The 23,018-nt window shown below is 37.6% G+C and overlaps 1 protein-coding gene across 1 annotated transcript; it reads left to right on the top strand.

Annotated features, from left to right (window-relative positions):
* The first annotated feature begins 2,601 nt into the window (after positions 1-2,601).
* On the top strand, positions 2,602-16,477 carry LOC139715652 (mitochondrial uncoupling protein 4-like). Its single transcript, XM_071627209.1, has 9 exons — positions 2,602-2,722; positions 4,306-4,431; positions 8,769-8,831; positions 10,403-10,487; positions 11,795-11,917; positions 12,942-13,054; positions 13,700-13,784; positions 14,382-14,577; positions 16,124-16,477. Exons 1-9 carry the CDS (start codon positions 2,620-2,622, stop codon positions 16,193-16,195), a joined length of 966 nt encoding a protein of 321 aa, XP_071483310.1. The 5' UTR covers positions 2,602-2,619; the 3' UTR covers positions 16,196-16,477.
* Positions 16,478-23,018: the final 6,541 nt, after the last annotated feature.

Raw genomic sequence — 23,018 nt, 5'->3', positions numbered from 1 at the left:
TCTCTTAGTATATACCTCCCTCTTAGTATATACCTCTCTCTTAGTATATACCTCTCTCTTATATACCTCTCTCTTAGTATATAACTCCCTCTTAGCATATACCTCTCTCTTAGTATATACCTCTCTCTTAGTATATACCTCTCTCTTAGTATATACCTCTCTCTTAGTATATACCTCTCTCTTAGTATATAACTCCCTCTTAGTATATACCTCTCTCTTAGTATATACCTCCCTCTTAGTATATACCTCTCTCTTAGTATATACCTCCCTCTTAGTATATACCTCTCTCTTAGTATATACCTCTCTCTTAGTATATAACTCTCTCTTAGTATATACCTCTCTCTTAGTATATGCCTCCCTCTTAGTATATACCTCTCTCTTAGTATATACCTCTCTCTTAGTATATACCCCTCTCTTAGTATATACCCGCTCGTAGTACATACCTCTCTCTTAGTATATACCTCTCTCTTAGTATATACCTCTCTCTTATAGTATATACCTCTCATTTAGTATATGCCTCTCTCTTAGTATATACCTCTCTCTTAGTATATACCTCCCTCTTAGTATATACCTCCCTCTTAGTATATACCTCTCTCTTTGTATATACCTCTCTCTTAGTATATACACCCCTCTTAGTACATACCTCTCTCTTAGTATATACCTCTCTCTTAGTATATGCCTCTCTCTTAGTATATACCTCCCTCTTAGTATATACCTCCCTCTTAGTATATGCCTCCCTCTTAGTATATACCTCTCTCTTAGTATATACCTCTCTCTTAGTATATACCTCTCTCTTAGTATACACCTCTCTCTCTCTCTCTCTCTCTCTCTCTCTCTCTTAGCATATACCTCTCTCTTAGTATATACCTCTCTCTTAGTATATACCTCTCTCTTAGTATATACCTCCCTCTCAGTATATACCTCTCTCTTAGTATATACCTCTATCTTAGTATATACCTCTCTCTTAGTATATACCTCCCTCTTAGTATATACCTCTCTCTTAACTATATACCTCTCTCTTAGGTATATAGCTCTCTCTTTCTTCTCCTCCTCAATTCCTCTCTAGACCGTATCCTAGTTAAATACATGTACAATGCTGTATAATGTGTTTATTATGGAAATGCGGGAATGTTTTTTGTAATGTTATAGTTCTATTACCCGTATTTTATATGTATCATATTCATTGTAACATCATGTAAATCAGTTACCGACTACAATATCCGATTGAAGTAAAATCATGATTGTCATGCATTGAATAACAAATATAGCCTAGAAAAACCCATCTCATGAACTAATATCACAAAGAAACCTTATATTGCTAACTTAAATTTGGAACAGAAAAAAATCAGACAAAATGTTTGTCAGTTGCCATAGCAACCAGCTGTATCGGACCAAAATATCTAAATGTCTGCAATAAAATTTCAGGACAGTTAAAAGTTCAACAAATCGGTTGAAGTTGTGTTGAGGATGTACGAATGCAATGAGAAATGAATTATTGGTAGAATAGGGTCACATGTTATGTACGTTAGCCCCCCCCCCCCCCCCTTGGGCTTTTAGGGTTGATATTTCACCTGAATTAAAAAAAAAGAAATAAATAATATCAAGCATTTTTGTTTCTCTCTCTCCAAATAATTGTGTGTGTATGTATGTGTGGATGTGTACGTGTATATACGTGTGTGTTACAATGATCTGCATAGTAAAATAGGCCCTAAAGGTATAGTTGCTAACTATCATCGACCTAGAATTTTTTTTTTCTTCTTCTTCTTCTTCTTCTTCTTCTTCTTCTTCTTCTTTCGTTAGGCCTACTCCGATTGTGCAAAACTAAGGGTAATACTCCCTGAACACTTCAAATAAATGGTCTGGCGACTACGGACTGAGTGTAGGCCCTCTACTTAACGCTACCACAATAAATGAGAGATGGTTCCGGTCTAGAGCTCACCACCTGTAAATATAATAGAATGTCTCGAAATGAAGAAAAAAAAATATCAAAAATCAGAAATGAAGTTTGGCAACAACAAAAAAAAAATTATTAGCTGCAGATATTGAGTATGAATTCCTCTACAAACTGCATTTTGGTTGGAATATCAAAGCTTTTATATTTGATTGGGTGCAAGTACAGAAAATAGGTGATTTTTTTTTTCCCAGTGAAAATAACTCGTAGTCTGGCTTTGCGAAACCTTTGACAGAGTTTGAGCTGAAGAACCCCCTTGGAAATTTGATAGATGAAAGGGTAATTTCACTTTTTCAGGTTAGTGAAGATGAAGCACCTCATTTCTGCCAGCTCTTTTTGAGAATGTTTTGAATTTTGACTTTTAACACACTTCTCTATGCGGGGAAATACGTAGTGGTTACCCGTGTGAGCCCTACACAGTACCTGGCGACACGTGATCAAGGGTCACACCTCCAGATACCCTCTCAAGAAAAGTCAGGGTAGTAAACAAACCAAAGCGCGCGCTGTTGCGTCGTCCGTATTGGACGACGCGTCGTGCTCTACTGAAACCTTTATTGAAACCCCGTGTACTGTACGTGTCCGCCGCGCATGTACCGCACACGATCACACATTGTACACTACATGCTGTATTTACTTTTGGGAGGCGACGACAACGTCTGCTGCAAACGATGACTGTCCAAAAAGATGAGGTAAACGGCGGATTTGTGAATCCAAACAGCTTTCTCGTCAAGTACTTTTTGTCTGCGTGTGCTGCCACGGTTGCAGAAACTGGTGAGTTTATGTAGACTAGTCTATGACGTGGAACTAAAATCACTGTTTTCGACATGCTGGCTAGCACTACACCCCGCGACACTAAAACGACACACAGCCAGGTAGGTTGGCGGCAGTTATCAGACCGACAGCCAATCATGCGGGGAGAGGCCCGGGGCCGGGGCGCGACAGTGCAGCGTAGCTTTACTTCGAGAAGGCCGACTGCGCCTGCAGCTACAGTGCAGTGGGTGCTTCAAGATACAATTAGAATGATACTGTATATTCTACTACTGCTAGTATTCTAAAATATGGAATGACCAGTCAAATTATTCTATTGGAATCAGCTCCCCATCAATGAGACAGCCACAGCCACTTGTTTCCTAGAAGTAGAACAAAATGATATTCTGCCCAATGCATTGCATTGCCCTTGATTACTTGTAGTTGTACGTGTACATCATGTTGAAGCAGAGAAGGTCATGAAGATGTAGAAACAAGAATCTAATTTGCTTGATTTAATCAATGTTCTCAAGTTAGGATTAGTACTTCATAAGTGCTGCATGACTCTTGTGTTCATTCAGGATGTTTTGCTTTCTGGTGGACTAGTGTACATGGTTCACTGAGTTTGTAGTCATGTAAACTCAACATTATTTTGATGTTTGTTAACACAACGTCTGCACAGTTGGTAGTGCTTATCTCGCTCAGCAGATTTAGATATATGTGTCTATTGTCTCTATCTATTGCATGTGGTCTTGTTGGCAGGAGGTTGCTGACTTTGCTGTTTAACTGTTTCCTCAAGAAGATTTGTAAGTCAGTCTAGTCAGTCTGTATGACACTACTAGTCAAGCAAAATCACAGATAAGGACATGAATGGCTATTTGCAACACAGAATGACAATACGTCAGAGAAACTGTGGTTTCAATAGTCCCATATATACAAATGTATAATTATCTGTAGACTGTACACAAATGCACGAAAGAGCAAGTTCGACACAAACATCCACAGCACAGGAGCCATGCACATGCTAACCAGAGATTATTTCAGCTATTATTTCAAAAATTGCATTTGTTAAGATTTTAATTTTAACCTACTGAGGATGGGCTGATTTTGCTATGGAAGTCACAACACACGTTTTCCATAGGCACCTGCCCGAGTATACTCGGGACTAGTCTTCAACAGGTTAAAGCAATTTTTTTATCATTCACATAAACTGAAGACATCATTCATTTGTTTGTTTGTTTTGTCATGTAGAAGTATTATTAGATTTACTTGGTAGTTTAAAGGAGAATATAGTCAGAAACTGTATTCTGTCGCTTGTAAGATTCCATATTATTCTAGTCAACTTTCAGCCATATGTCCATCTCTTACTTTTGTTGCATCCAATGATTTTCTCACAATGTGAAGAAAGAGCATCATTTGTAATTAAAGCTGTTTTTGTGATTTATTTCATGTGATGCTGTTGTCCTGATCTAGAGGACTTTCAAGACTGTTTTCTGTTGATCCTGGGAAAATTTTGTAAAATTATCTTGTGCCAGTGATCAAGGCTATTAATCAAAAGCAGAAAGATGAATGACCCCGTGTTGTCTCTTTACATTCATCCCATTCAGTCACCTATCCCCTGGACATCACCAAGACACGACTGCAGATACAGGGAGAGGTTGCGGCCGCCAAGCACTATGGGAACGAGGCAGCTATTCCCTACAGGGGCATGGTCAGAACTGCCCTGGGCATTGGTGAGTAGCTGCAACAGTGGGACTGTAATGTTTAAATCGTTCCTATACAGACTTGGTTTTCTTGCTGTCTACTGATAATATCTACCCCAAATTAAATGTTTCACTAACCCTGCCAGTAATCATGGGGGTGATGATGGCAGGGATAGTGATGACTCTAACCATTAAAAACAAATGACTTCACTTGCAAAGATAATGATAATCAAAGTAAGAATAATGATGATTATGATAGTGCAATAATTATCATGGTAATAATCATTGCTTTCAGCATTGCGTATTACAATTACAATGTATCATCATCATCATTATCATCATAAGGGCTCAACACTAAGTTTTTCCCCTGAGGGCTCATTCGGACCACTAATATCTCTAAATTTCAAATTGTGGTGGCCTAAAAAGAAAAAATGCATTGGCCCCTAATATTTGGAAACAAGAATAGATTTTGAATCCGACAGTGTAGTCGCCCAAATAGGCCATGTAAAGATAACCTTGTCTGAAATCTGGTGGCCACAATATTAATTTTTGGTGGCCCAGGGCCATTGGGCCACCACTAGTATCGAGCCCTGATTATTATTCATTTATTGCAAGACTAATTAAAATCAGTTACTCTTATTCTATTATTAAACAATAAGATGTAAATAAGTAATGCTGAAAACTGCCCCAACATCAATTCTTGTATGAAAATGACTTCGGTATCTGAAATTTACCAAACTACGAGATGAATAATCATCACAGCTGCTCAGAAATGCAAACTTTCTGGTTAGACATTTGTCAACTTATACTCAATGTTCAGAATGGTGGCTTACGGGTTAGGGCCCTTCACAGTTTCCTGTCACATACAATTCCATGACTAAAAAGATTGAGATACCATGTGCATTCCTCAGAGTACAAGATAACATGATTGATCTGTGTTTTACAAGATGTATGTCATTATTTATCCCCCATGATCTCCATATTCCGTCCTAGCTGTGTTGCTGCAATTTGGAGAGTGCAGGTGCATGATCAGAGCATGCTACTTCACAGCTAGACGAGAGGAACTTTAAACAACAATATCTAATCCTTTACTCCAGCTCGTGTGATCACGGCGTGATAGCAATTAGGGTGCCCAACTGTGTCAAAGGCACACAGCCTGTTTGCAGATCTTATGGTGAAATTTGGCAGGTTCATAAGTTGACATGCCTCGGCCATATGTACTTACCACCACTTTATCACTTCCCATATGTTTATGATGGGACACGTTCACAAGATTGTAGGGATTATTTACAGGTTCAGAGTGGCATGTAATACCTTCAGTAGAATGCTTTTTTCTGAATGAAACGATCCCACTCCAGCGAATGCCTTCAAACTAGATTATAGTGGCATGACATTCCAAAGTGCAATGTGTACTTAAATCCTTTGCCTACTGAAGCTTGGTGCGCTCTGTGTAAAGTCCCTTGAGATACCGGTCTCATAAGAAACAGGTTAAAATTTGGGGCTCTGACTTGTGCTGGTAGCAGTCTCTCACTTAATCCTGGATTTAAAGTGATGTGTTGCACACACATACACACACACACACACACACACACAAAATGTCGGTTTAAAAAAACAAAAACAAACAAACAAACAAACAAACGTAGCCTTCAACAGGAAAGCCACTTCATTTCTTCCGTCTTTTTTTTTTTACTTCGGGATAACACAAAATGCAATTTGTACGATGTTGAGTTCAATACACTTGCTATCCCCTATGATTCTTTTTTTTTTTTTATAATGTAGATCACAGTGTACAATGATGCCTGGAAATTATGGATTTCTCTCTTTAAAGGACAAGTTCACCTTCATAAACATAAGGATTGAGAGAATGTAGCAATGTTAGTAGAACACATCATTGAAAGTTTGAGGAAAATCAGACAATCCGTTCAAAAGTTATGAATTTTTGAAGTTTTTGTGCAGTAACCGCTGGATGAGAAGACTACTGCAGTGTATGAATAACTTAGATGTCACATGCGTACAACAATATAAGGAAAATATAAAGAGAATTTCACAAAATGCCATCTTTTGAAAAAAGTACACATTCCCCTGACTCGTTACCGACAAATGTTATGGGTAATATTATTCCCCCTGCCTTTAGAAAGAGGCAAGTCAAGAGCTCTTTTACTATGCGAAAAAAGTGAAAATATGTTGAATTTTCTTTTACATTTTCTTTATACTGTTGTACGCATATGACTCACAAGCTGTAGTAGTCTCCTCATCCAGCGGTTCCAACACAAAAATTTTAAAAATTCATAACTTTTGCATCGATTGTCCAATTTTCCTCAAACTTTCACTGATGTGTTCTACTAATATTGTTGCATTCTCTCACTCCTTATGTTTATGAAGGTGAACTTGTCCTTTAAAAAGCTCACATGTGGTGTTGTGAATGCATATTGGGTTAACTTGTGAAGATGTAGACCTTGGCCTTTAATAGTGAATCATGTGGGAATCATTTCTCTGCGGATTGTCATTGACTTCTAACATCACCTGATGACTGCAGTAGCACGTTCTTCCTCCCACATTACATTTACTTATTGCGTGCTACATTATGTGTCTGCCATCACATACTTGTGTCACAATTACACTTGAGCAGATGTATGAAAGACAAAGTATGGTGACATTGTAAAGTGCATTGCTTTTAACCCTAACTAGGCCGGGCTATTTAGGTAGTTGATAGAGCCGGGGGGGGCCTCCCAGGCCCCCCCCTCCAGATCTCGGCCGTCGACCGCGCGATCGCGACGAAAATTGGCACGCACATTGCCTATGATGTAATCTAAAATACCATGAAGTTAATTTTTCAAAAAATCATCATTTATGCTAAATTATGCTAATTTATGCATGATGATGCATAAAATCAGACTATTTGGAATAAATCACAAAAAAAGCTCAAAACAGGCACATTTTTTGTGTAAATATTCTTTTTAGTGTCCTTAGCAAATGTAATAAAAAAAAATTGTGATATCAGAAAAAATTCTTAAGTATTTTATTGTTTTTTTGAATTTCTTATGTATTTCTTTGTTTTTTCGACTTTATGTTTTTCATTGTTTTTTCGATGAAATTTGTCCGCGACATCACTCCGAACAAGAAAATATGTTATTCATTGATTTTAATCAATAAAACACCAAAATAATCATGCTTTTATGAAATTTGCTAGTAAGCACAGTTTGCATTGAAATTGTACATGAATTAATGTTTTTGAGCAATTTTTGGTCTGACATGCATGTACATATTTATGCATAACTTCGGAACCGCGTGCCCGGGCGCCGCAAATTTGGTGTCAAAAGATGCGGGAGACTCGAAAGAAAAAAGTCATGAAACGTCACGGCGATAGCTTTTTTCGATTGCGATACATCGCGCGGAACGTCGAGGGGGGGGGGCCTTGGAGGCCTCGGAGGCCCCCCCCCCCCCCCCCCGGCCTAGTTAAGGTTAAACCAACTTCAAATTAGAACTCACCCTATACATTTCTTCTTTACTGATGATACCCTCATATTATGTCAAAGGAGATTATTTTGGTAATTACCAGGACAGAACACACTGAAATTATTCCAATACTTCTGGAAGCCTGTGGGTTGAACCAAATTATTTGCTCACATTATATTCATTCCAGTCGCAAAGTCACAAGGATTAGTTTAAGTGACATATGAGCTATGTGTATTATGCTTACAAAATGTACTCTGATACGCCTTTGAAGTGTTGACATTTCAGCAGTGCTGATATAACAGTAATCATAAATCCATCATGTTATGTCTGCGTGATTCTTGATTTTGCTGCAATAAACTATGGTGGCATTCTTTGCGTGCGTCATTTTATACAACCATGTAAACACTGATTGATAAGCAGTAGATAAGGCTTTAAGTGGGAAACACATCTTATAAAAAAAAAAGTGTAAATGATTGTCAAGCCCTGGTAAGATAATATTTGGTGTTTGAAATTTACTTCTCTGTCGTAGAATAGTTACTCTTCCAAGTTGACATTATGTTTGATTAAAAAGGCAAGTCTGTTCATACCATGGAATGTTTATTCTGCACTACAATTGGCTCTCTACCTTTTAAATGTTAGTCCCAAGTGTACTTGGGATGATGTCAATGGGAAATTCCAGTTATAGCAAAATCACCTCATCCTAAACATGATAAATGACAGGTTAAAATCAGCCTGTTTTTCTCCTACACATTACAAAGATAATCAATAAAGCAGCTGTGTGGAAATAGAATACAAAAGTATGATGTCATAGTCATTCATCGCCATAGAAACTGGTTCTTAACAACCTCACCTGGCCTGAATATTTAGAAATACTATTGTTGCTAACCATTATGTTCTTCATCTATTTTCAGTTGAAGAGGAAGGATTATTTAAACTCTGGCAAGGCGTGACACCTGCTATCTACAGGCACATAGGTGAGTAGAAGAAACCCAATGGATATGTAGGAGGAAGGAATTGCCCTTTATGAAAGGAGTTTTATTGGTCATGATTAACAAGCAGTGCTTGAATTACCTGTACCTGTTACATAAGGAGTGCAATCAGTAACAAGTCCCAATTACTTGATGATTCCCAGCGCAGTCGGACATAATTTATTTGCGATCAACTATTGTATTTGCTGCACTAACCAGGTCTCATTCAACATGTGCATAGATTTGTGAGACAGAGATACATGCAAAATTTATGGTTGCAAGCGTCAACAGACAGCTCCCGTTAATATTGGGGTTCTCAGGACCAGCAGTTTTCTTTCATTATATTGAATTTTTTTTTTTATAATGGAAGGGAATTTATTTTGCGACCTACGAGGTGTAAATTTGCATTATTCTAACAAAATTCAGTATAGACGCGTTACGGAACGCCCTGTATATGATGTTCAATATACAGCTTATGAGAAGCCATCGTGGCTCAATTTAAAAGGGGTTACAGCTCAGAGGATCAGACTACTTGGATTCAATCCTGAGATCTGTATTTGTTTATGTCCTATTGGTAGTAGCAGTATTACCTTTGGGCTCCACGCTTTATGCTCATTTGTGTAGTCCTTCATTGGGAACTTGAAGCCATTGTTTCAGAGGTTGCTTCCTCATAATAGGCACTTGATTACTTCCTCTGTGACCTCATAGAATTAAGACCAATGAGTTCTAGTAGCCCATTGACAAGAGTAATGTCCTTGAATGTTGACTTGTATGTAATGGCCAAACTTGAGTGATTGACTGTAGATCACCAGCATATACTTTCCCTCCAGTGTTGGTCTGATCTGCTATTTTTAAAAAAAAATGAAAAAAAAAAATGAGAAAGGGTTTCATGCACTATAGACATATAAACCCATTCATGCCATGTGATGTGATCCTTCATATCCAATAATACTCTAAAACAAATGCATGGTTGTGAATGAATGTGGACATGGCTTGTTAGGGGTTAACTTAAGAAATGAGTCCAACAGGTACTGTAGATAAACTGTAATGATGTTTTTATTCCATTCTCTGTATAAAGATTTTGCTCTCGAGGTGATGCATTGTTACTGATTTTGTTGCAATTTTACTGAAAAGCTTTCATTACATGTACAAAAATTGTGTCTATATGGTTCTGAAAGGGCAAAATGAAGTTGAATTTGCATGATCACAGTCATTACTGAAAGACTGTGTTTGTATTTATGCCTTACAGAATCAAGAATGGATTGTATATTGTGTATAAAGGAATTCATACAACACAAGTTGTGTTTGTTAACTGCAATACTCTGCAGATGTGTCAATGATGAAAATTATCAACACTATCAACTTTCACAGACAGTGCACAATAACTAGTTCCTGTTGTAATTTAGCTGAAGAGAGATCAGATGAGAAGAGAAGATAAGATATGAAAGATGATACTCTCTGTCCTGTGGAAAACAAAAGGACTCGAAACTACTTTGAGGATCAGTGATACCATTTCAGCAGATGATACCTGGTATTATCAGCAGCAAAAGTAATTGACTTGTCTGTTCACAATTCAGTGTACACTGGGTGCCGCATGGGTGCGTATGAGTACATCCGAGACAACATATTTGGGAAGAATCCGGATGGAACGTTTCCTGTTTGGTGAGAACATACGCTGTGTGAAATGCCTACTTGTGTGTTTATTTCCCCCAAGTATTCTTCAAATAGGTTTAGAAGACATTTTTTGTATACTATGTGTTAATTGTGATATGTACATGCTTGCTTCCTAATACCTCAGTTTCATCCCCCACCCCCGAAAAAAAAAAGAAAGAGACAAATGATTAATTATGATTTTCCCAAAAGGCTAATACACTTTGCATTCAACAAGTCATTGATATTCACTCTTGTATGTTTGTGAGCATGCATCATTGTTTTTTGGTCATGTTTTTGTTCTTGGCTGGTGTAAGTTTATCAGGCTATTATCATTATGATAGGTCTACATGATAAAATGTAATCAGGCTGGCTCGATGGACTTCGTCCATTAGTCTTGTTCAAAGTCTACAGTCAGTTAGCAAATTTGAAGTATATTCTGGTCAGCATTTTCTTTACTTTGAGGTCCCTAATTCCACTTCTCACATTTCTCAGTCCATGTCATTAACAGTTGGAGTGAATTCCTCAGGTAGGCATTTAGAATATTATGAATGTAGGTAGTTAGAGAAATAGGTAGATAGATAGATAGATAGATAGATAGATAGATAGATAGATAGATCTATAGATAGATAGATAGATAGATAGATAGATAGATAGATACTGTACGAGCTGAAATTTTCGGGTACAGATATTTTTGCGAATTGCTACTTGGAGGACGTTTTCGCGTGTTGTTAATTTCGCTGTTGCAAGGGTCTAACTGAACTTAGTTATTTGCACATTGTTATTTTTGCGTGTTGTTATTTTCGTGGTTCAAAGGCGATTCGCCAAAATCATGAAAATAAAACCACCACAAAAATTTCAGCTCGTACAGTAGATAGATAGTTAGATAGATAGATAGATAGATAGATAAACAGATAGATAGATAGATAGATAGATAGATAGATAGATAGATAGATAGAGATCAGGTACCAATAATTACTCAATAGATGGATAGATGGACGATATGGAATTGTAGCTGGATATTACATGGCAGTATGTAGAAATAGGCAGACAGGTAAAAGAGATAGAAAGGAAGAGCCTTGTTAGGGGTACCTACTTGAATCACTGAGAAAGCATAAGTTACTCTGTTCATATGAAAGAATTGATACACACGGAAAGTCAGATAGTATTATCAAAGGCATTTGACTGCAAACACAATTCACTCCCGGTTAGTATAGTTCACTTTTGGGGTTCAAGGTCACACCAGCCCCTAAATAGGACCTTAGTCATGAATTAGTCACATATTGCTGTCAATTTCTCTGGCGCCCCCTCATCTACAGGAAAGCAGTCATAGCAGGGTCCACTGCAGGAGCCTTTGGTCAGTTCCTGTCCAGTCCCACTGACCTGGTCAAAGTACAGATGCAGACAGAGGGCCGGAGGAGATTGGAAGGCAAACCACCCAGGTAGGGGCTCCCTTTTTAAGCAGCTCAGCTCAGACAGCCACAACAAAACAAAATAGACAAACACACAGAATGAACAGAGTGATAAACCTTCCCCATGTCACTGAACATTAAGTGTGTATTTAGGAGCATTGATATGTGTGGTTGGTAGGTTGGTTGGTTGGTTGGTTGGTTGGTTGGTTGGTCGGTCCGTCGGTCCGTCGGTCCGTCGGTCCGTCGGTCGGTTGGTCGGTTGGTCCGTCGGTCCGTCGGTTGATTGGTTTTGTTAGGCATTCAATACCAGTATGCAAAATGAGGAAGCACAGTTGAATATTGGATTAGAAACTAGCCTCTGAAGCAGGAGTTTGTTAATACATTGTTAGAAGCAGTACTAAACTAATTGAAATTGCACATTAATGTTGTTATATGATGATGATGATGATGATAATAGTTATAAGTATCATTATTGTTGTTGTTATTGTTGTTGTTGTTGTTGTAGCCTAGCTCTAATTCGATAATAATTTCAATACACAGTTCTGCGTTTCATCAACGAGTTCGTCAGAGGTTTTCACCGACAAATTTGCAATCAGCCAATCTGGTAGGGGGCATTTCATCAACGAGTTCGTCTGAGTTTTCACTGACAAATTTGCTATCAGCCAATCAGACGCAAGAATTTACACTGACAACTGTTAAAAGCTAATGAAATCCTTGCGTCTGATTGGCTGATAGCAAATTTGTCGGTGAAAACTCCGACGAACTCGTTGATGAAATGCCCCCCAGACGCAAGGATTTCAGTAGCTTTTCAAATTTGTCGGTGAAAACCTCCGACGAACTCGTTGATGAAACACCCCCCAGGTAGTGCCTTTATGAAAAAAAAAGAAAAAAAAAGAATGGTTCCCATGGAGGGAATTGATTGATTGGGATCAAATTTAGATGCTCTTCTGCAAAAATTTCTGACTTGTTTTCAAATTGGAGACAGACCTATCCATGTTGTGTGTTTTGGAGAATGAAGCATTATCCAGTGTTCTCTCTCTCTACTCCATCTCAGGGTCAAAACGGCTTTCAAGTGTTTCAAGCAGATCCTAGCAGAGGGAGGAATCCGTGGACTGTGGAAAGGATGGGTCCCCAATGTACAGAGGGCAGCTCTCGTTAATATGGGGGGTCAACATCACTCCAGACAAAAATACAGTACTGATGAAAATGAATGTGTGTATACAGTGCACTCCCGTTATAATGAAGTCATCTGGACCAGCGGTTTCCTTTTGATATGTCAAAATCTCGTCATAGTTGAGCAGTTAAGTATATAAGATATATTGATGATAATTTGGGGACTTGAATTTTTACCTCATTAATCCAAGAATTTTGTTATAATCATGTTTATTACATAATGGGAGAAGACTGTGGTATGGTAAAATACTGATACTCCTGTGAAGCTCCTAATGGGATTGAAATTTGGACTGATTGGATATTGATACTTGCAGAAGAAGACATTGTGTTTGCTACGTCAATGTTATAGTTTGGAATGGATGTTACTATACCTCTGCAGAAATCTTTTTCAATACATGTCACAGCCAGAGCTGATGTTCATAATGTTGTCTACTGCTGCAGTGTGTGCATCATTACTAGCTGTATCTTCCAGCAAAATCCTTGGTAATAGATATTGTGTGATTAGAGTGTACCTAGCCTGAGCTTAAGCATGTTATACTCTCTTCACTCAATTCTTTAATGCACTGCTTTGATTTGGCATGTAAGCATCGTGTGTTTGCCCAGCAAAGCTGACAATGTTCTCTTTCCCTTACTTACCAGACCTGACAACGTACGACACAGCCAAACATCTCATTCTGAAGCACACAAGTTTACAAGATAATTTCATCACACACGGTCTTTCAAGGTGAGTTTTCAGTTTAAGCTCTTGTCAAATTGTAAAACATGTATAATCTTCCAAAGGGTACCAGAAAATTCTGAAGCAACAGATAATCAGGATGGATTTGCTGTAAACTGGAAATTTGTGTGATATAGAAAGTTTGTGCATATTTCATGCGACAGGAAACTAGTAGGAAAATAACCACTACCACAATTTTTACTTGTTATATGTAATGCTGCTTTATGTTTTGATTCTGTGAAATTGAAAACATGAAATTCATGTTTCCCAGCCAAATGTGAAAACATTAACTTGCACAAAGATTTTCACTTTTACAGCAAATGCGTGCTTAATCTGAAGTAACCCATTACCCACAGGAGCATTGTGACTACTGTTTGTTGTCTGTAGAGATGTGAGAGCTTGGTATGGAAGGGGTTGATTTATTAGCACAGAGAGGCCTTTGATAAAATGTTTATGCACTCTTAGGAAGAAGTATTAAATTTATGTTCATCTGTATAGTTTCAGACAAAATGGTATCTATTCTTTTGTAATAGGTCTGACTAGTTTCTCCTTTCATAGGATGTATATGTGCTATTATCAATTTCGTCTCCCTCTTAATACACACAGTATATGCTCAGGTCTGGTTGCAGCAACAGTGAGCACCCCAGCAGATGTCGTCAAGACAAGGATAATGAACCAGGGTTCCGACGATAGGGGGCGTCCTCTCCTCTATAAGTCATCCATGGACTGTCTCCTGAAGTCCGTCAAGCAGGAGGGCTTCTGGTCCCTGTACAAGGGCTTCTTTCCAATTTGGGCCAGAATGGTGAGTTAACGAGAACTTCTGAAATACGCAGGCACAGACTGACATATACTGGTACTCTAAAACCAGAAATATTCGAGGCATGAGACTTTCACAAATTGGATCCAACTGCCTTTTTTTGCAGTATGAAACATTTCACAAATTTGCCACTGGCTTACAATGCATTGTGTAGACAAACAATTCGGCATGCACTTTTACTTTCACAAATCGTGGCTCATCCAAAAAATCATGAATTTTCATGTACATTGTACATGAAAATTTCTGATTTTACAGTGTATGGAAAGAAATCTGTGTCTGGTTTTACAGAAACTTTTAAAGCTCAATTTCTCTTTAACAAGGCTTCTTCCAGATATTAAGTGAGAGTGGTAAAAGAATAAAAATTTCATGAGGAAAGAAAGAATTCCTTGATGTGGAAATTGATTTGTTGGGATTATGGAGGTTCTTTCCAGTTTTGTCGGGAATGACAAGAAATTCAAACTTACGAAATGTGGACACGCCAAAGAATTTTGATGAAATCAAGGAGCTACACTAGTATAAACAGTCAATTAGAATTTTTCCCTGATCTACCCATCTATTAAAAAGCCAGTTTTCTCCTTTCAATTCAAAGCATTGACCAGCATTTCTGATATGCAGTATGTTGGTATAGCTAATGTGTGAACCTCATTTTTTTTTTCTCTCTCTCTCACTTGTGTACTTGATGACACTTCTCATGCAATCATTACAAGAAATATCCTTATATATGCTGAAGCTGGTACCACTATCAATTTGCCACTGCTTCGTAAGGACTCGTGGTAATGAAGTGATATAGCCATCAAGATCACACTGTAGCAAGCTCACACCTGAAATCAGAGTTAGTGGTTAAGAGACAAAACATAAAATCAACAATGATGCGCTTTCAGGCTGCAAACATTGTGAGAAAATGTTGATTTGAAGCATGGACATTATATTGATCAAACTGATAAGGCTATCAAATAAAGTGATATATGTTTCTGCTTTAGTACCAGAATTGGCATTCAAAGAAAGGGCCCCATACTTTTAACAGAGAAGTGCTCATTCATTCCGCTTGGCTAACAGTGGGTCTTATCTGCCCCAGCTGAGTGGACGAGTGGGTTTGAAGCACCCTATCAAATCTAAAGATGCAATTATACTAGATTTCAAAAGATCTGAGGTATCCAGAGCATTTTTTTTTTTCAGTACACTAAAGGATAACTGTACAGTATATTGACATCAGTTGTCTTTTCATTGTCATTTTTTTTTTTGAGAAAAAGTATATGGGGGCAGAGGGTAATACATTTCTGTCATTTTTCCCCCACAGGCATTACTTTGCTTCCATTTTACAAATGTATCTCCTAGCAGGTCAATATTTAATGCATGTGTGCTGTCATACAGCAGCTACAGTAGATGTAGGTAGCTTTATTATATTGGTTTCCCCTCCTCTCTGTGCCAAAGTTTTACAAATTTTCTCTTGCTAACTACCTGTTCCCATGATTTTAACTTCCCACTTCAATGACGGACTTCTTGTGTCTATGTGTGTGTCTTTTATTGATAGGCGCCGTGGTCATTGACCTTCTGGATTTCATACGAGGAAATCAGGAGACTCGGGGGTACCGCGAGCTTCTAGCACATGCATAGTGCCTTTGGGATGTCAACGTGAGATCTGGATTTGTTGCGCAGGGAACAATGCAATACTCACCTAACCATGCCAGCTAGCAGGTGCCATAGGGGTCCAACTTTTCTTCCTACCCAGAAGTAGGGAATCGGACAGCCTCAACCATGATCTGAAAGATTTGAATGGTATTATGTCAACGGTAGTGGTAGTGGTGAAGATGATGAGAATGATGATGAGAAGGAGGAGGAAGAGGAGGAGTAGGATAAGGAGGAAGATTATGATGGTGATGATGATGATGATGATGATGATGATGATGATGATGATGGGGATGATGGTGGTGATATTGATGATGATGATGATGAGGAGGAGGAGGAGGAGGATGTTGGTGGTGGTAACATTGATAAAGGTGATGCTGATGATGCTGCCAGTAATATTAAATGATTTAATAATGCCAATGATGATGAAAGTGATGATGACGTTGATGGGAACTATCACTGATGTTTTTAGTGATGATATCCATTGGGATAATAATGATGATGTTAACATCAATTATAGTGAAGCCGGTAATGCCATGTATTATGGTAATAGAATTATTGATGTTTAATACTGATGATGGTATTGGCAAGGATGACAGCGATGATAATAAAAGTGATATTGATGATGATGATGATGATGATGATGATGATGATGCTGATAATGTTAATGGGAAGTATTGAAATAGTGTCATTTGTACTGTTGCCAGTGATGATTTGATTTTTTTTTATAACAAAATGAGTGGTGGTTAAATGAGCAATGCAAAGTCTCTACGTTACAGTACATAATTATGGATGATCAGTGTACATGAACCGTCCACATAATAAGGTCCAGACTACTTCAGTGATCTAGAACAAACTGCTGTCTCATCTTCTTGCTAATGGTTTGTGACTTCATCTGTTTGGTTGAGAAGAGCAACCAGATAGCTGAGTAAGCAGTGTGTCCAACACCAGTACGTATGTATTATTTCAGCATATTATACAGACAACACAATTTTTGCAGACTGTTTTGCAGACATCCAGATAATGTAAATGGCCTGTTTAGGTGTGACATCAGGTGATGAAGTTTATCAAATCATACCTCCTGCCCTGTGACAGGGAGCATGGCAACATCTCTTCATTCTCCGGTCCCTGATGAGGTTCTTCATGATACCCACAACATCTTTGATACAGGGTTCGGCAGATGTTCATGTGTTTGTGTTACTGTATATTCCATATATTTCGCGAGTCTAAATTTTTGCGAATCTGGAATTCCCGAAGATTTTGCAAGTGGTTAAATTCGCGATCGTGGAGTCCTGTACTGAACGGAGAAATGTACACCCGTACGTAAACATTCACGTCGGGGATCAGAGTCAATATTTTCGCGTGTCTTTAATTTTGCGAATAGCACCCGACTCGTGAAATTCGCGAAAATAAAAACCTCGCGAAATATTCAGTGTATACAGTATTCTAGACTGGTCATTATTCTGCTCTCGCACAGAAAGTAAACCTTTCAAAGTTTATTTAAAGTGCAGTGACATTCAATAATAGAAATTTAGTGTGTGTGACTATGTTCAAGGTTTATGAAATGTAGGAAAAGCTGTTGGTCTTCAGGTGAAGCATTACTTTAAAGTGAGCAGTTTTTTGTTGCTGTCATCATTGTTATTTGGAAAATTTGAAAAAAAGATAGAGAAGTCAGAGAATGAATTTATTGCTATTGATTCTGTGTAATGTGTGATTCTTCCATTTTCAACATACAATTCATGCTCTAAAATGATCTGTGCATGTGTATGTTTTCTGTCTTGTTTGGGAAGAGCTCTTGAAACTTGTCTAGTCCGTGAAACTTTTTGAGCAATAGTAGATTCAACCAATAGATACTGTTTTATTTTGAATGTCATGATGACTAATGATGTGCCAAGAGCAATTTTATTTTTGTGCAATATTGGAGTGAAGTAGTTATGAAAATATTCATGACAAAAAAACCAAATGTACGTACATTGTACTAAGGCAATACATGAATTTTTAACATCCCCTCAAAACATAAATCAGCTGTACCAAAAATGTTGTAAATGCCGTGCTCCTATACCAACATAGTCACACAAAAAAAGCATAAAACACACGAGTTGTGCTTTCTCTAAAAATTAGTTGGTCATGGAGCATTGATTCGTGCTTTTGTAAACTGTCAGCATTGCCAAAGACTTGATCGATTGCACACTAGCCACTTCCTTCCTTGAAAAGTAAAACATGTGTTCCATGATATAAACAATACTTTTCTGTCCTCCATTTAATGTTTTTTTTTAAAAAAAAAATCTGGCACCTGAATATTGACGCTACTCTCAAGTGTGTAAAAAAGTTTCAAGTTTAACAGCTGAAATGTTCATGTTGCAGGAAATTCATGAAAATTTCCACTTTTCTATTGTTCAACTGAAGCAAGATGATCACTACTACAGTACCCTGCTTAACATGCATCGACCTTGTGAAAGTTGAATGCTTAGCTTTAAAACCAAGGGTAGTTGCCATACCATGAAAGCCCTGGTCTGCACCCTTGGTGGGCACCCTTTCATGCACAGGGCCAGAGCTATTTCTGTTAACACCTACCATATTCAATTCGCACAAGAGTAGCCAAAGGTTGTCACCTTGCAGTATATGGCTTGTCATTCATTCATTAGACATAGTGTACGATGTAGGCCTATGTATGCTGCATTTGAAACTATTACAGTACGCTCTGCATAAATCGAAGTTGCATCAGTCAAATATTGCTTACGTTGAACATCTTTTCCAGGACCCATTCCTTTATTTTTGTATGTTATTCATCCTGCATAAGTCAAATTTTCTTAAAGCTGAAGTTTTTTCTTAGTCCCAAGAGATTCAGCTTTAAGCAAAATTAAAAAATAACTGTACATAGTAATGATGGACACCACATTGCAACATGCATGTGTGCTGGTGAAGTTTGAGAGCAGTGTGACACATTACCTCATGTGAGAGTGGTGTAGTATATCTATGTGCATATAGACATCTATTGCAGCCAATTACAGCAGTGCAAGTTTCCCTTGTGTCGTCTTTGTTAAAGTCATCATAGGAAAGAGGACTCGTACGTTGCGGTAGAAAACAAGTTGGACTGAGTTCTATTCAGGAAAAATCTGCTGTATTATCTCAAAGTTCTGTTTGATTTTGCCGCCAAGGCTTTGAATTGCATTCAGTGCCTTCGGTTGTTGCATAGATGAGTTTCATTGGAAAGCAATGACAATCGAGAGCTGAAATGAAATACGAGGACATTTTAGAGACCAGTTCTCTCTTCATTGTGGTACTTCATTGTGATCTCTTGCACTTTTCTCTTCAAATCCCCATAATGGAGCGAGGGAACTAGCCTTGTACATATCAATGCTGATGTGCACAAAGTTATTCAGTACAAGCAGCCAAAAACAAAAATTATAACAAACCAAAGAACATTCCCAGATTTGACTCTTTGACTCGATTGGACTTGTTTGAAAGGCTTGTGTCGCAAAGAAAGTCCAGTGTGGTACTCCCCAACCATGACAAGCAATGTAGCTTTACGCATCATTTGTCTTATAAGCAAAGTTCTCGGTCTTGTCATTGTGTTTACCAAGAGAGCAGCATGTTATTGTAATTCTTCATGAAGCAGGGAAAGGACTGAGAGTCGGAATGTAAACACGGAACTGTTTGTTCTCTTCATGCAAATAGTTTGTCACCAAACAGTATGCAGGCATTCGTGAGAGTAACAAATATTCTATTCAGTATGTTTACTTCACCTTTGCTGTTTGCATATCGTGGAACAAGTTTAATCTGTTTAATATCATATGAAGAAGTTAATATGATGTAAATCTATTTGACTCTATTTGTGTTGGGTGTTAAGTTCAAAGTCATTGTTGTCGTGTCCACTGTCTGAAACCAAGTCTACAATTGAAATTCGATATTAGAAAAGGAAAGTGCTTTCTTGTAAAAGCAAGAGGATTTTGACAAATATGACCGAAAAAGAATGGTCTGTTAACGTGGGGAAAACAGGCAGTGGCTAATTGTTCAATATCACTACAATTTATATGACAATCTGTCAAATTCAAGTTTGCTTCCTCACATTGACTACCAATACATCTGTATTTGTTTGTCTTGATACAGGGTTGACCTCTTCCGTGCCTTACACATTTCCATTTAAATTTGTGTCATCATGATTAACAAGTGTAATAAATCAGTGGTATAAGGAAGGAATGGTGCAGAGAGGCTTAACTTAGACTGAAGAATTTGTGAAACAGTTAGCTTTGACCAAAAAAATTGAAATAGATTACATGTATACATGTACATGTACATGTAACTCTACTATCAGCACAAGCAAGAGATAAATGTATACAGGCAATGATTTTACTCCGTACAGTGTACTTTCTTTGCTGTTGTGCATATCAATATGACCTTCGGTTTTGTTTACAACTCAAAGTCTATCTGAATCAGATGAACATGTTTTATGGTTTTACCTCTGCCTCTAGACAGGTGTTCTTTTGCACCTTAAAATCTGACAAGATTTTATTTCAGATTTGAGGTCAGTCTAATCTAATGTTAAGCTGTAAAAAAAAGAAGTACTAACACTCCTTGTGTTTGTTTGTTTTTTGTCTCTAAACATTCAGTCAAAGGCAAAACAGTCAAATGGTCAACAAATTATGGTTAGTGCCATATTGTGACCAAAATTCGGTACTGCTACGAGGCCTTGATGCTTAGTGCAGTTTTAAAATATGTTGAACAAAACAATTACTTGATTAAGGTGTAAATACCCACCGAACTGATGCATACATCCCTTACAAATTTGACTTACATTGTACCCAAGCAGTATAAAATATTGAGTGTTATAACAGTGCAAGTGCATTTTTGAGGTTGCGACAAAATGAGAGAAATTTCTAATTGCACTTGCTGCCAGAGCAGTCACGGTTTCAGTTCTGTGTGCCAGGTGGAAAAATTGTTTTCATGTGTGTCTGTATGGATATGTGTGTATGATTACATCACATACTGCTTTGTGCAAATGTATTTGATTTGTTTTTTAGGCCTCGAGTACAATGCAATTAAATGCAAATCTTTTGGAAATACAGTTGTATTGTGTTCCACCGAAAAATAAAAGTGTAAAAGTATACCAAATACAACATGAATTCTAGAAGATTGCATTTAGAGTTACCTGTACATTATGGGTATATATATTCTATTTTGATCAGAATGCCAAGATTAAAATACATTTCTTCAGAAACAAAATCACTTTGTGTAAAAGATTATCTTTATTGTTGCGTTTTTGCACAGTAAGCATAAATACATGTCGAGTCCAGTTTTTTAACTGACATTTCATGTACTGGTCACAATTTTTTTTTTCAACGAGAGACATTAGAAGCATGAAGAGTTCGTTTGTCAATTTTATGAAATTACGAAGTCTAGGTGATCTGCTTTGACCACATTAAAACCACTAATCAGATTTCGGTTTAAAAATGGCAAAAAGGCACACTAGGAGTGCTGAATGATATATGGGGGGGGATTCATTTGATTTCTTTTTTAACATTTTCAATTTTAAAAAAATTAAATATCATAAATATGTACTGCACTAATTGGCAACTCCTGACATGAGTTACATCTTCCAACTTTGCATAGTAGCCAATAAACAAAAAAGCCCCCTCCCTACCCCCCCCCCCAAAAAAAAAAAAAAACGAAAGAAAGAAACAACAAAGGTTTCTGTGAAACACCAAGTAGCATTTTGTAATCTGGTGCTGCAACTAAGTTGTTCTGTCCAAACAGATACCAATCGTCCTTCCTCAAGTCTGAAAGTTGCCTGGCATGTATCGATAGGAAGGGGCATGGAATATACCCGAGATATTCTATACTACTGTTGTACCTTGAAATTAAAGACAGGAAAAAAAAAAATCACCATTTAAGGCTTTCCTTGTCTGTCTGGCTTGAAAACATTATCTACACCAAAACTCTGTTGTATTAAATGGTACACATTTGGTACATAAAGTTATGCATTGCACTGAGAGGTGGGGGTAATTATTAACTTTTTGCACCCAAATATGTTGCTCTTATATCCGTTCATTATTGCCATCATGCTAAAACTTGGGTTTCCTCAACACTGCGTAAATTCACTTCACCAATTTATGCTTTGATATTTCCTGTACCCCTGGGGCACAGTAACCCCCAGAATGGAAGAAAATTAAAGTCCAGATGTACATGCTACTTCATCTACTTGTTTGTAAAGCACAACATGCCTTGTTAATACCACTTGCTGTCTAATGTCTTGGGGTGGACCACTTATTGCAGCTAAATGCCAATCCATGTGTAAGTAGACACTGTCACTAGATCAATAATCCATGTATTGAAAATGGAGATATCTTCGCATTTGACATCAGGCTTCTACCACTTTCAACTATGCAACCACAGGCTAATTCCATTTGAAGGAAAATTTCAAAGGGGAAAATCATAAAAAGAGCTACTACAGTGCTCTCTCGTAATAACGACAAAGTCCTCAGTACTGATGGTTTTCTTTCGTCATATTGAAATTTTGTTACAGCCATACAGTGAAGTATACTTATAGAGATATATTGGTGATAATTTGGGGACCTAAATTTTGTACTCCTTTGTAACAAGAATTTTGTTATGACTGTTCATTATAACGGGAGTGCACTGTATTCATGAAACAAAATCACCAAAACACTCAATAACTTTGGGGCTATTTGACTGTTTGGTAATATTATAGGGACAACAAAGGATGCTTTAATATCTCCATGCAACTGTCACACTGCTTGCATTTTTAAACTCCACACAAGTTTAGTTAATGGAATGTGACC

Source organism: Diadema antillarum, unplaced genomic scaffold, assembly GCF_040938485.1.
Source record: "Diadema antillarum isolate AM-2024a unplaced genomic scaffold, OU_Dant_1.0 scf00000053, whole genome shotgun sequence".
NCBI classification, from domain to species: Eukaryota; Metazoa; Echinodermata; class Echinoidea; order Diadematoida; family Diadematidae; genus Diadema; species Diadema antillarum.
Note: the sequence above shows the minus strand (reverse complement) of the source record. Positions and strands in the feature narration are given on the sequence as shown.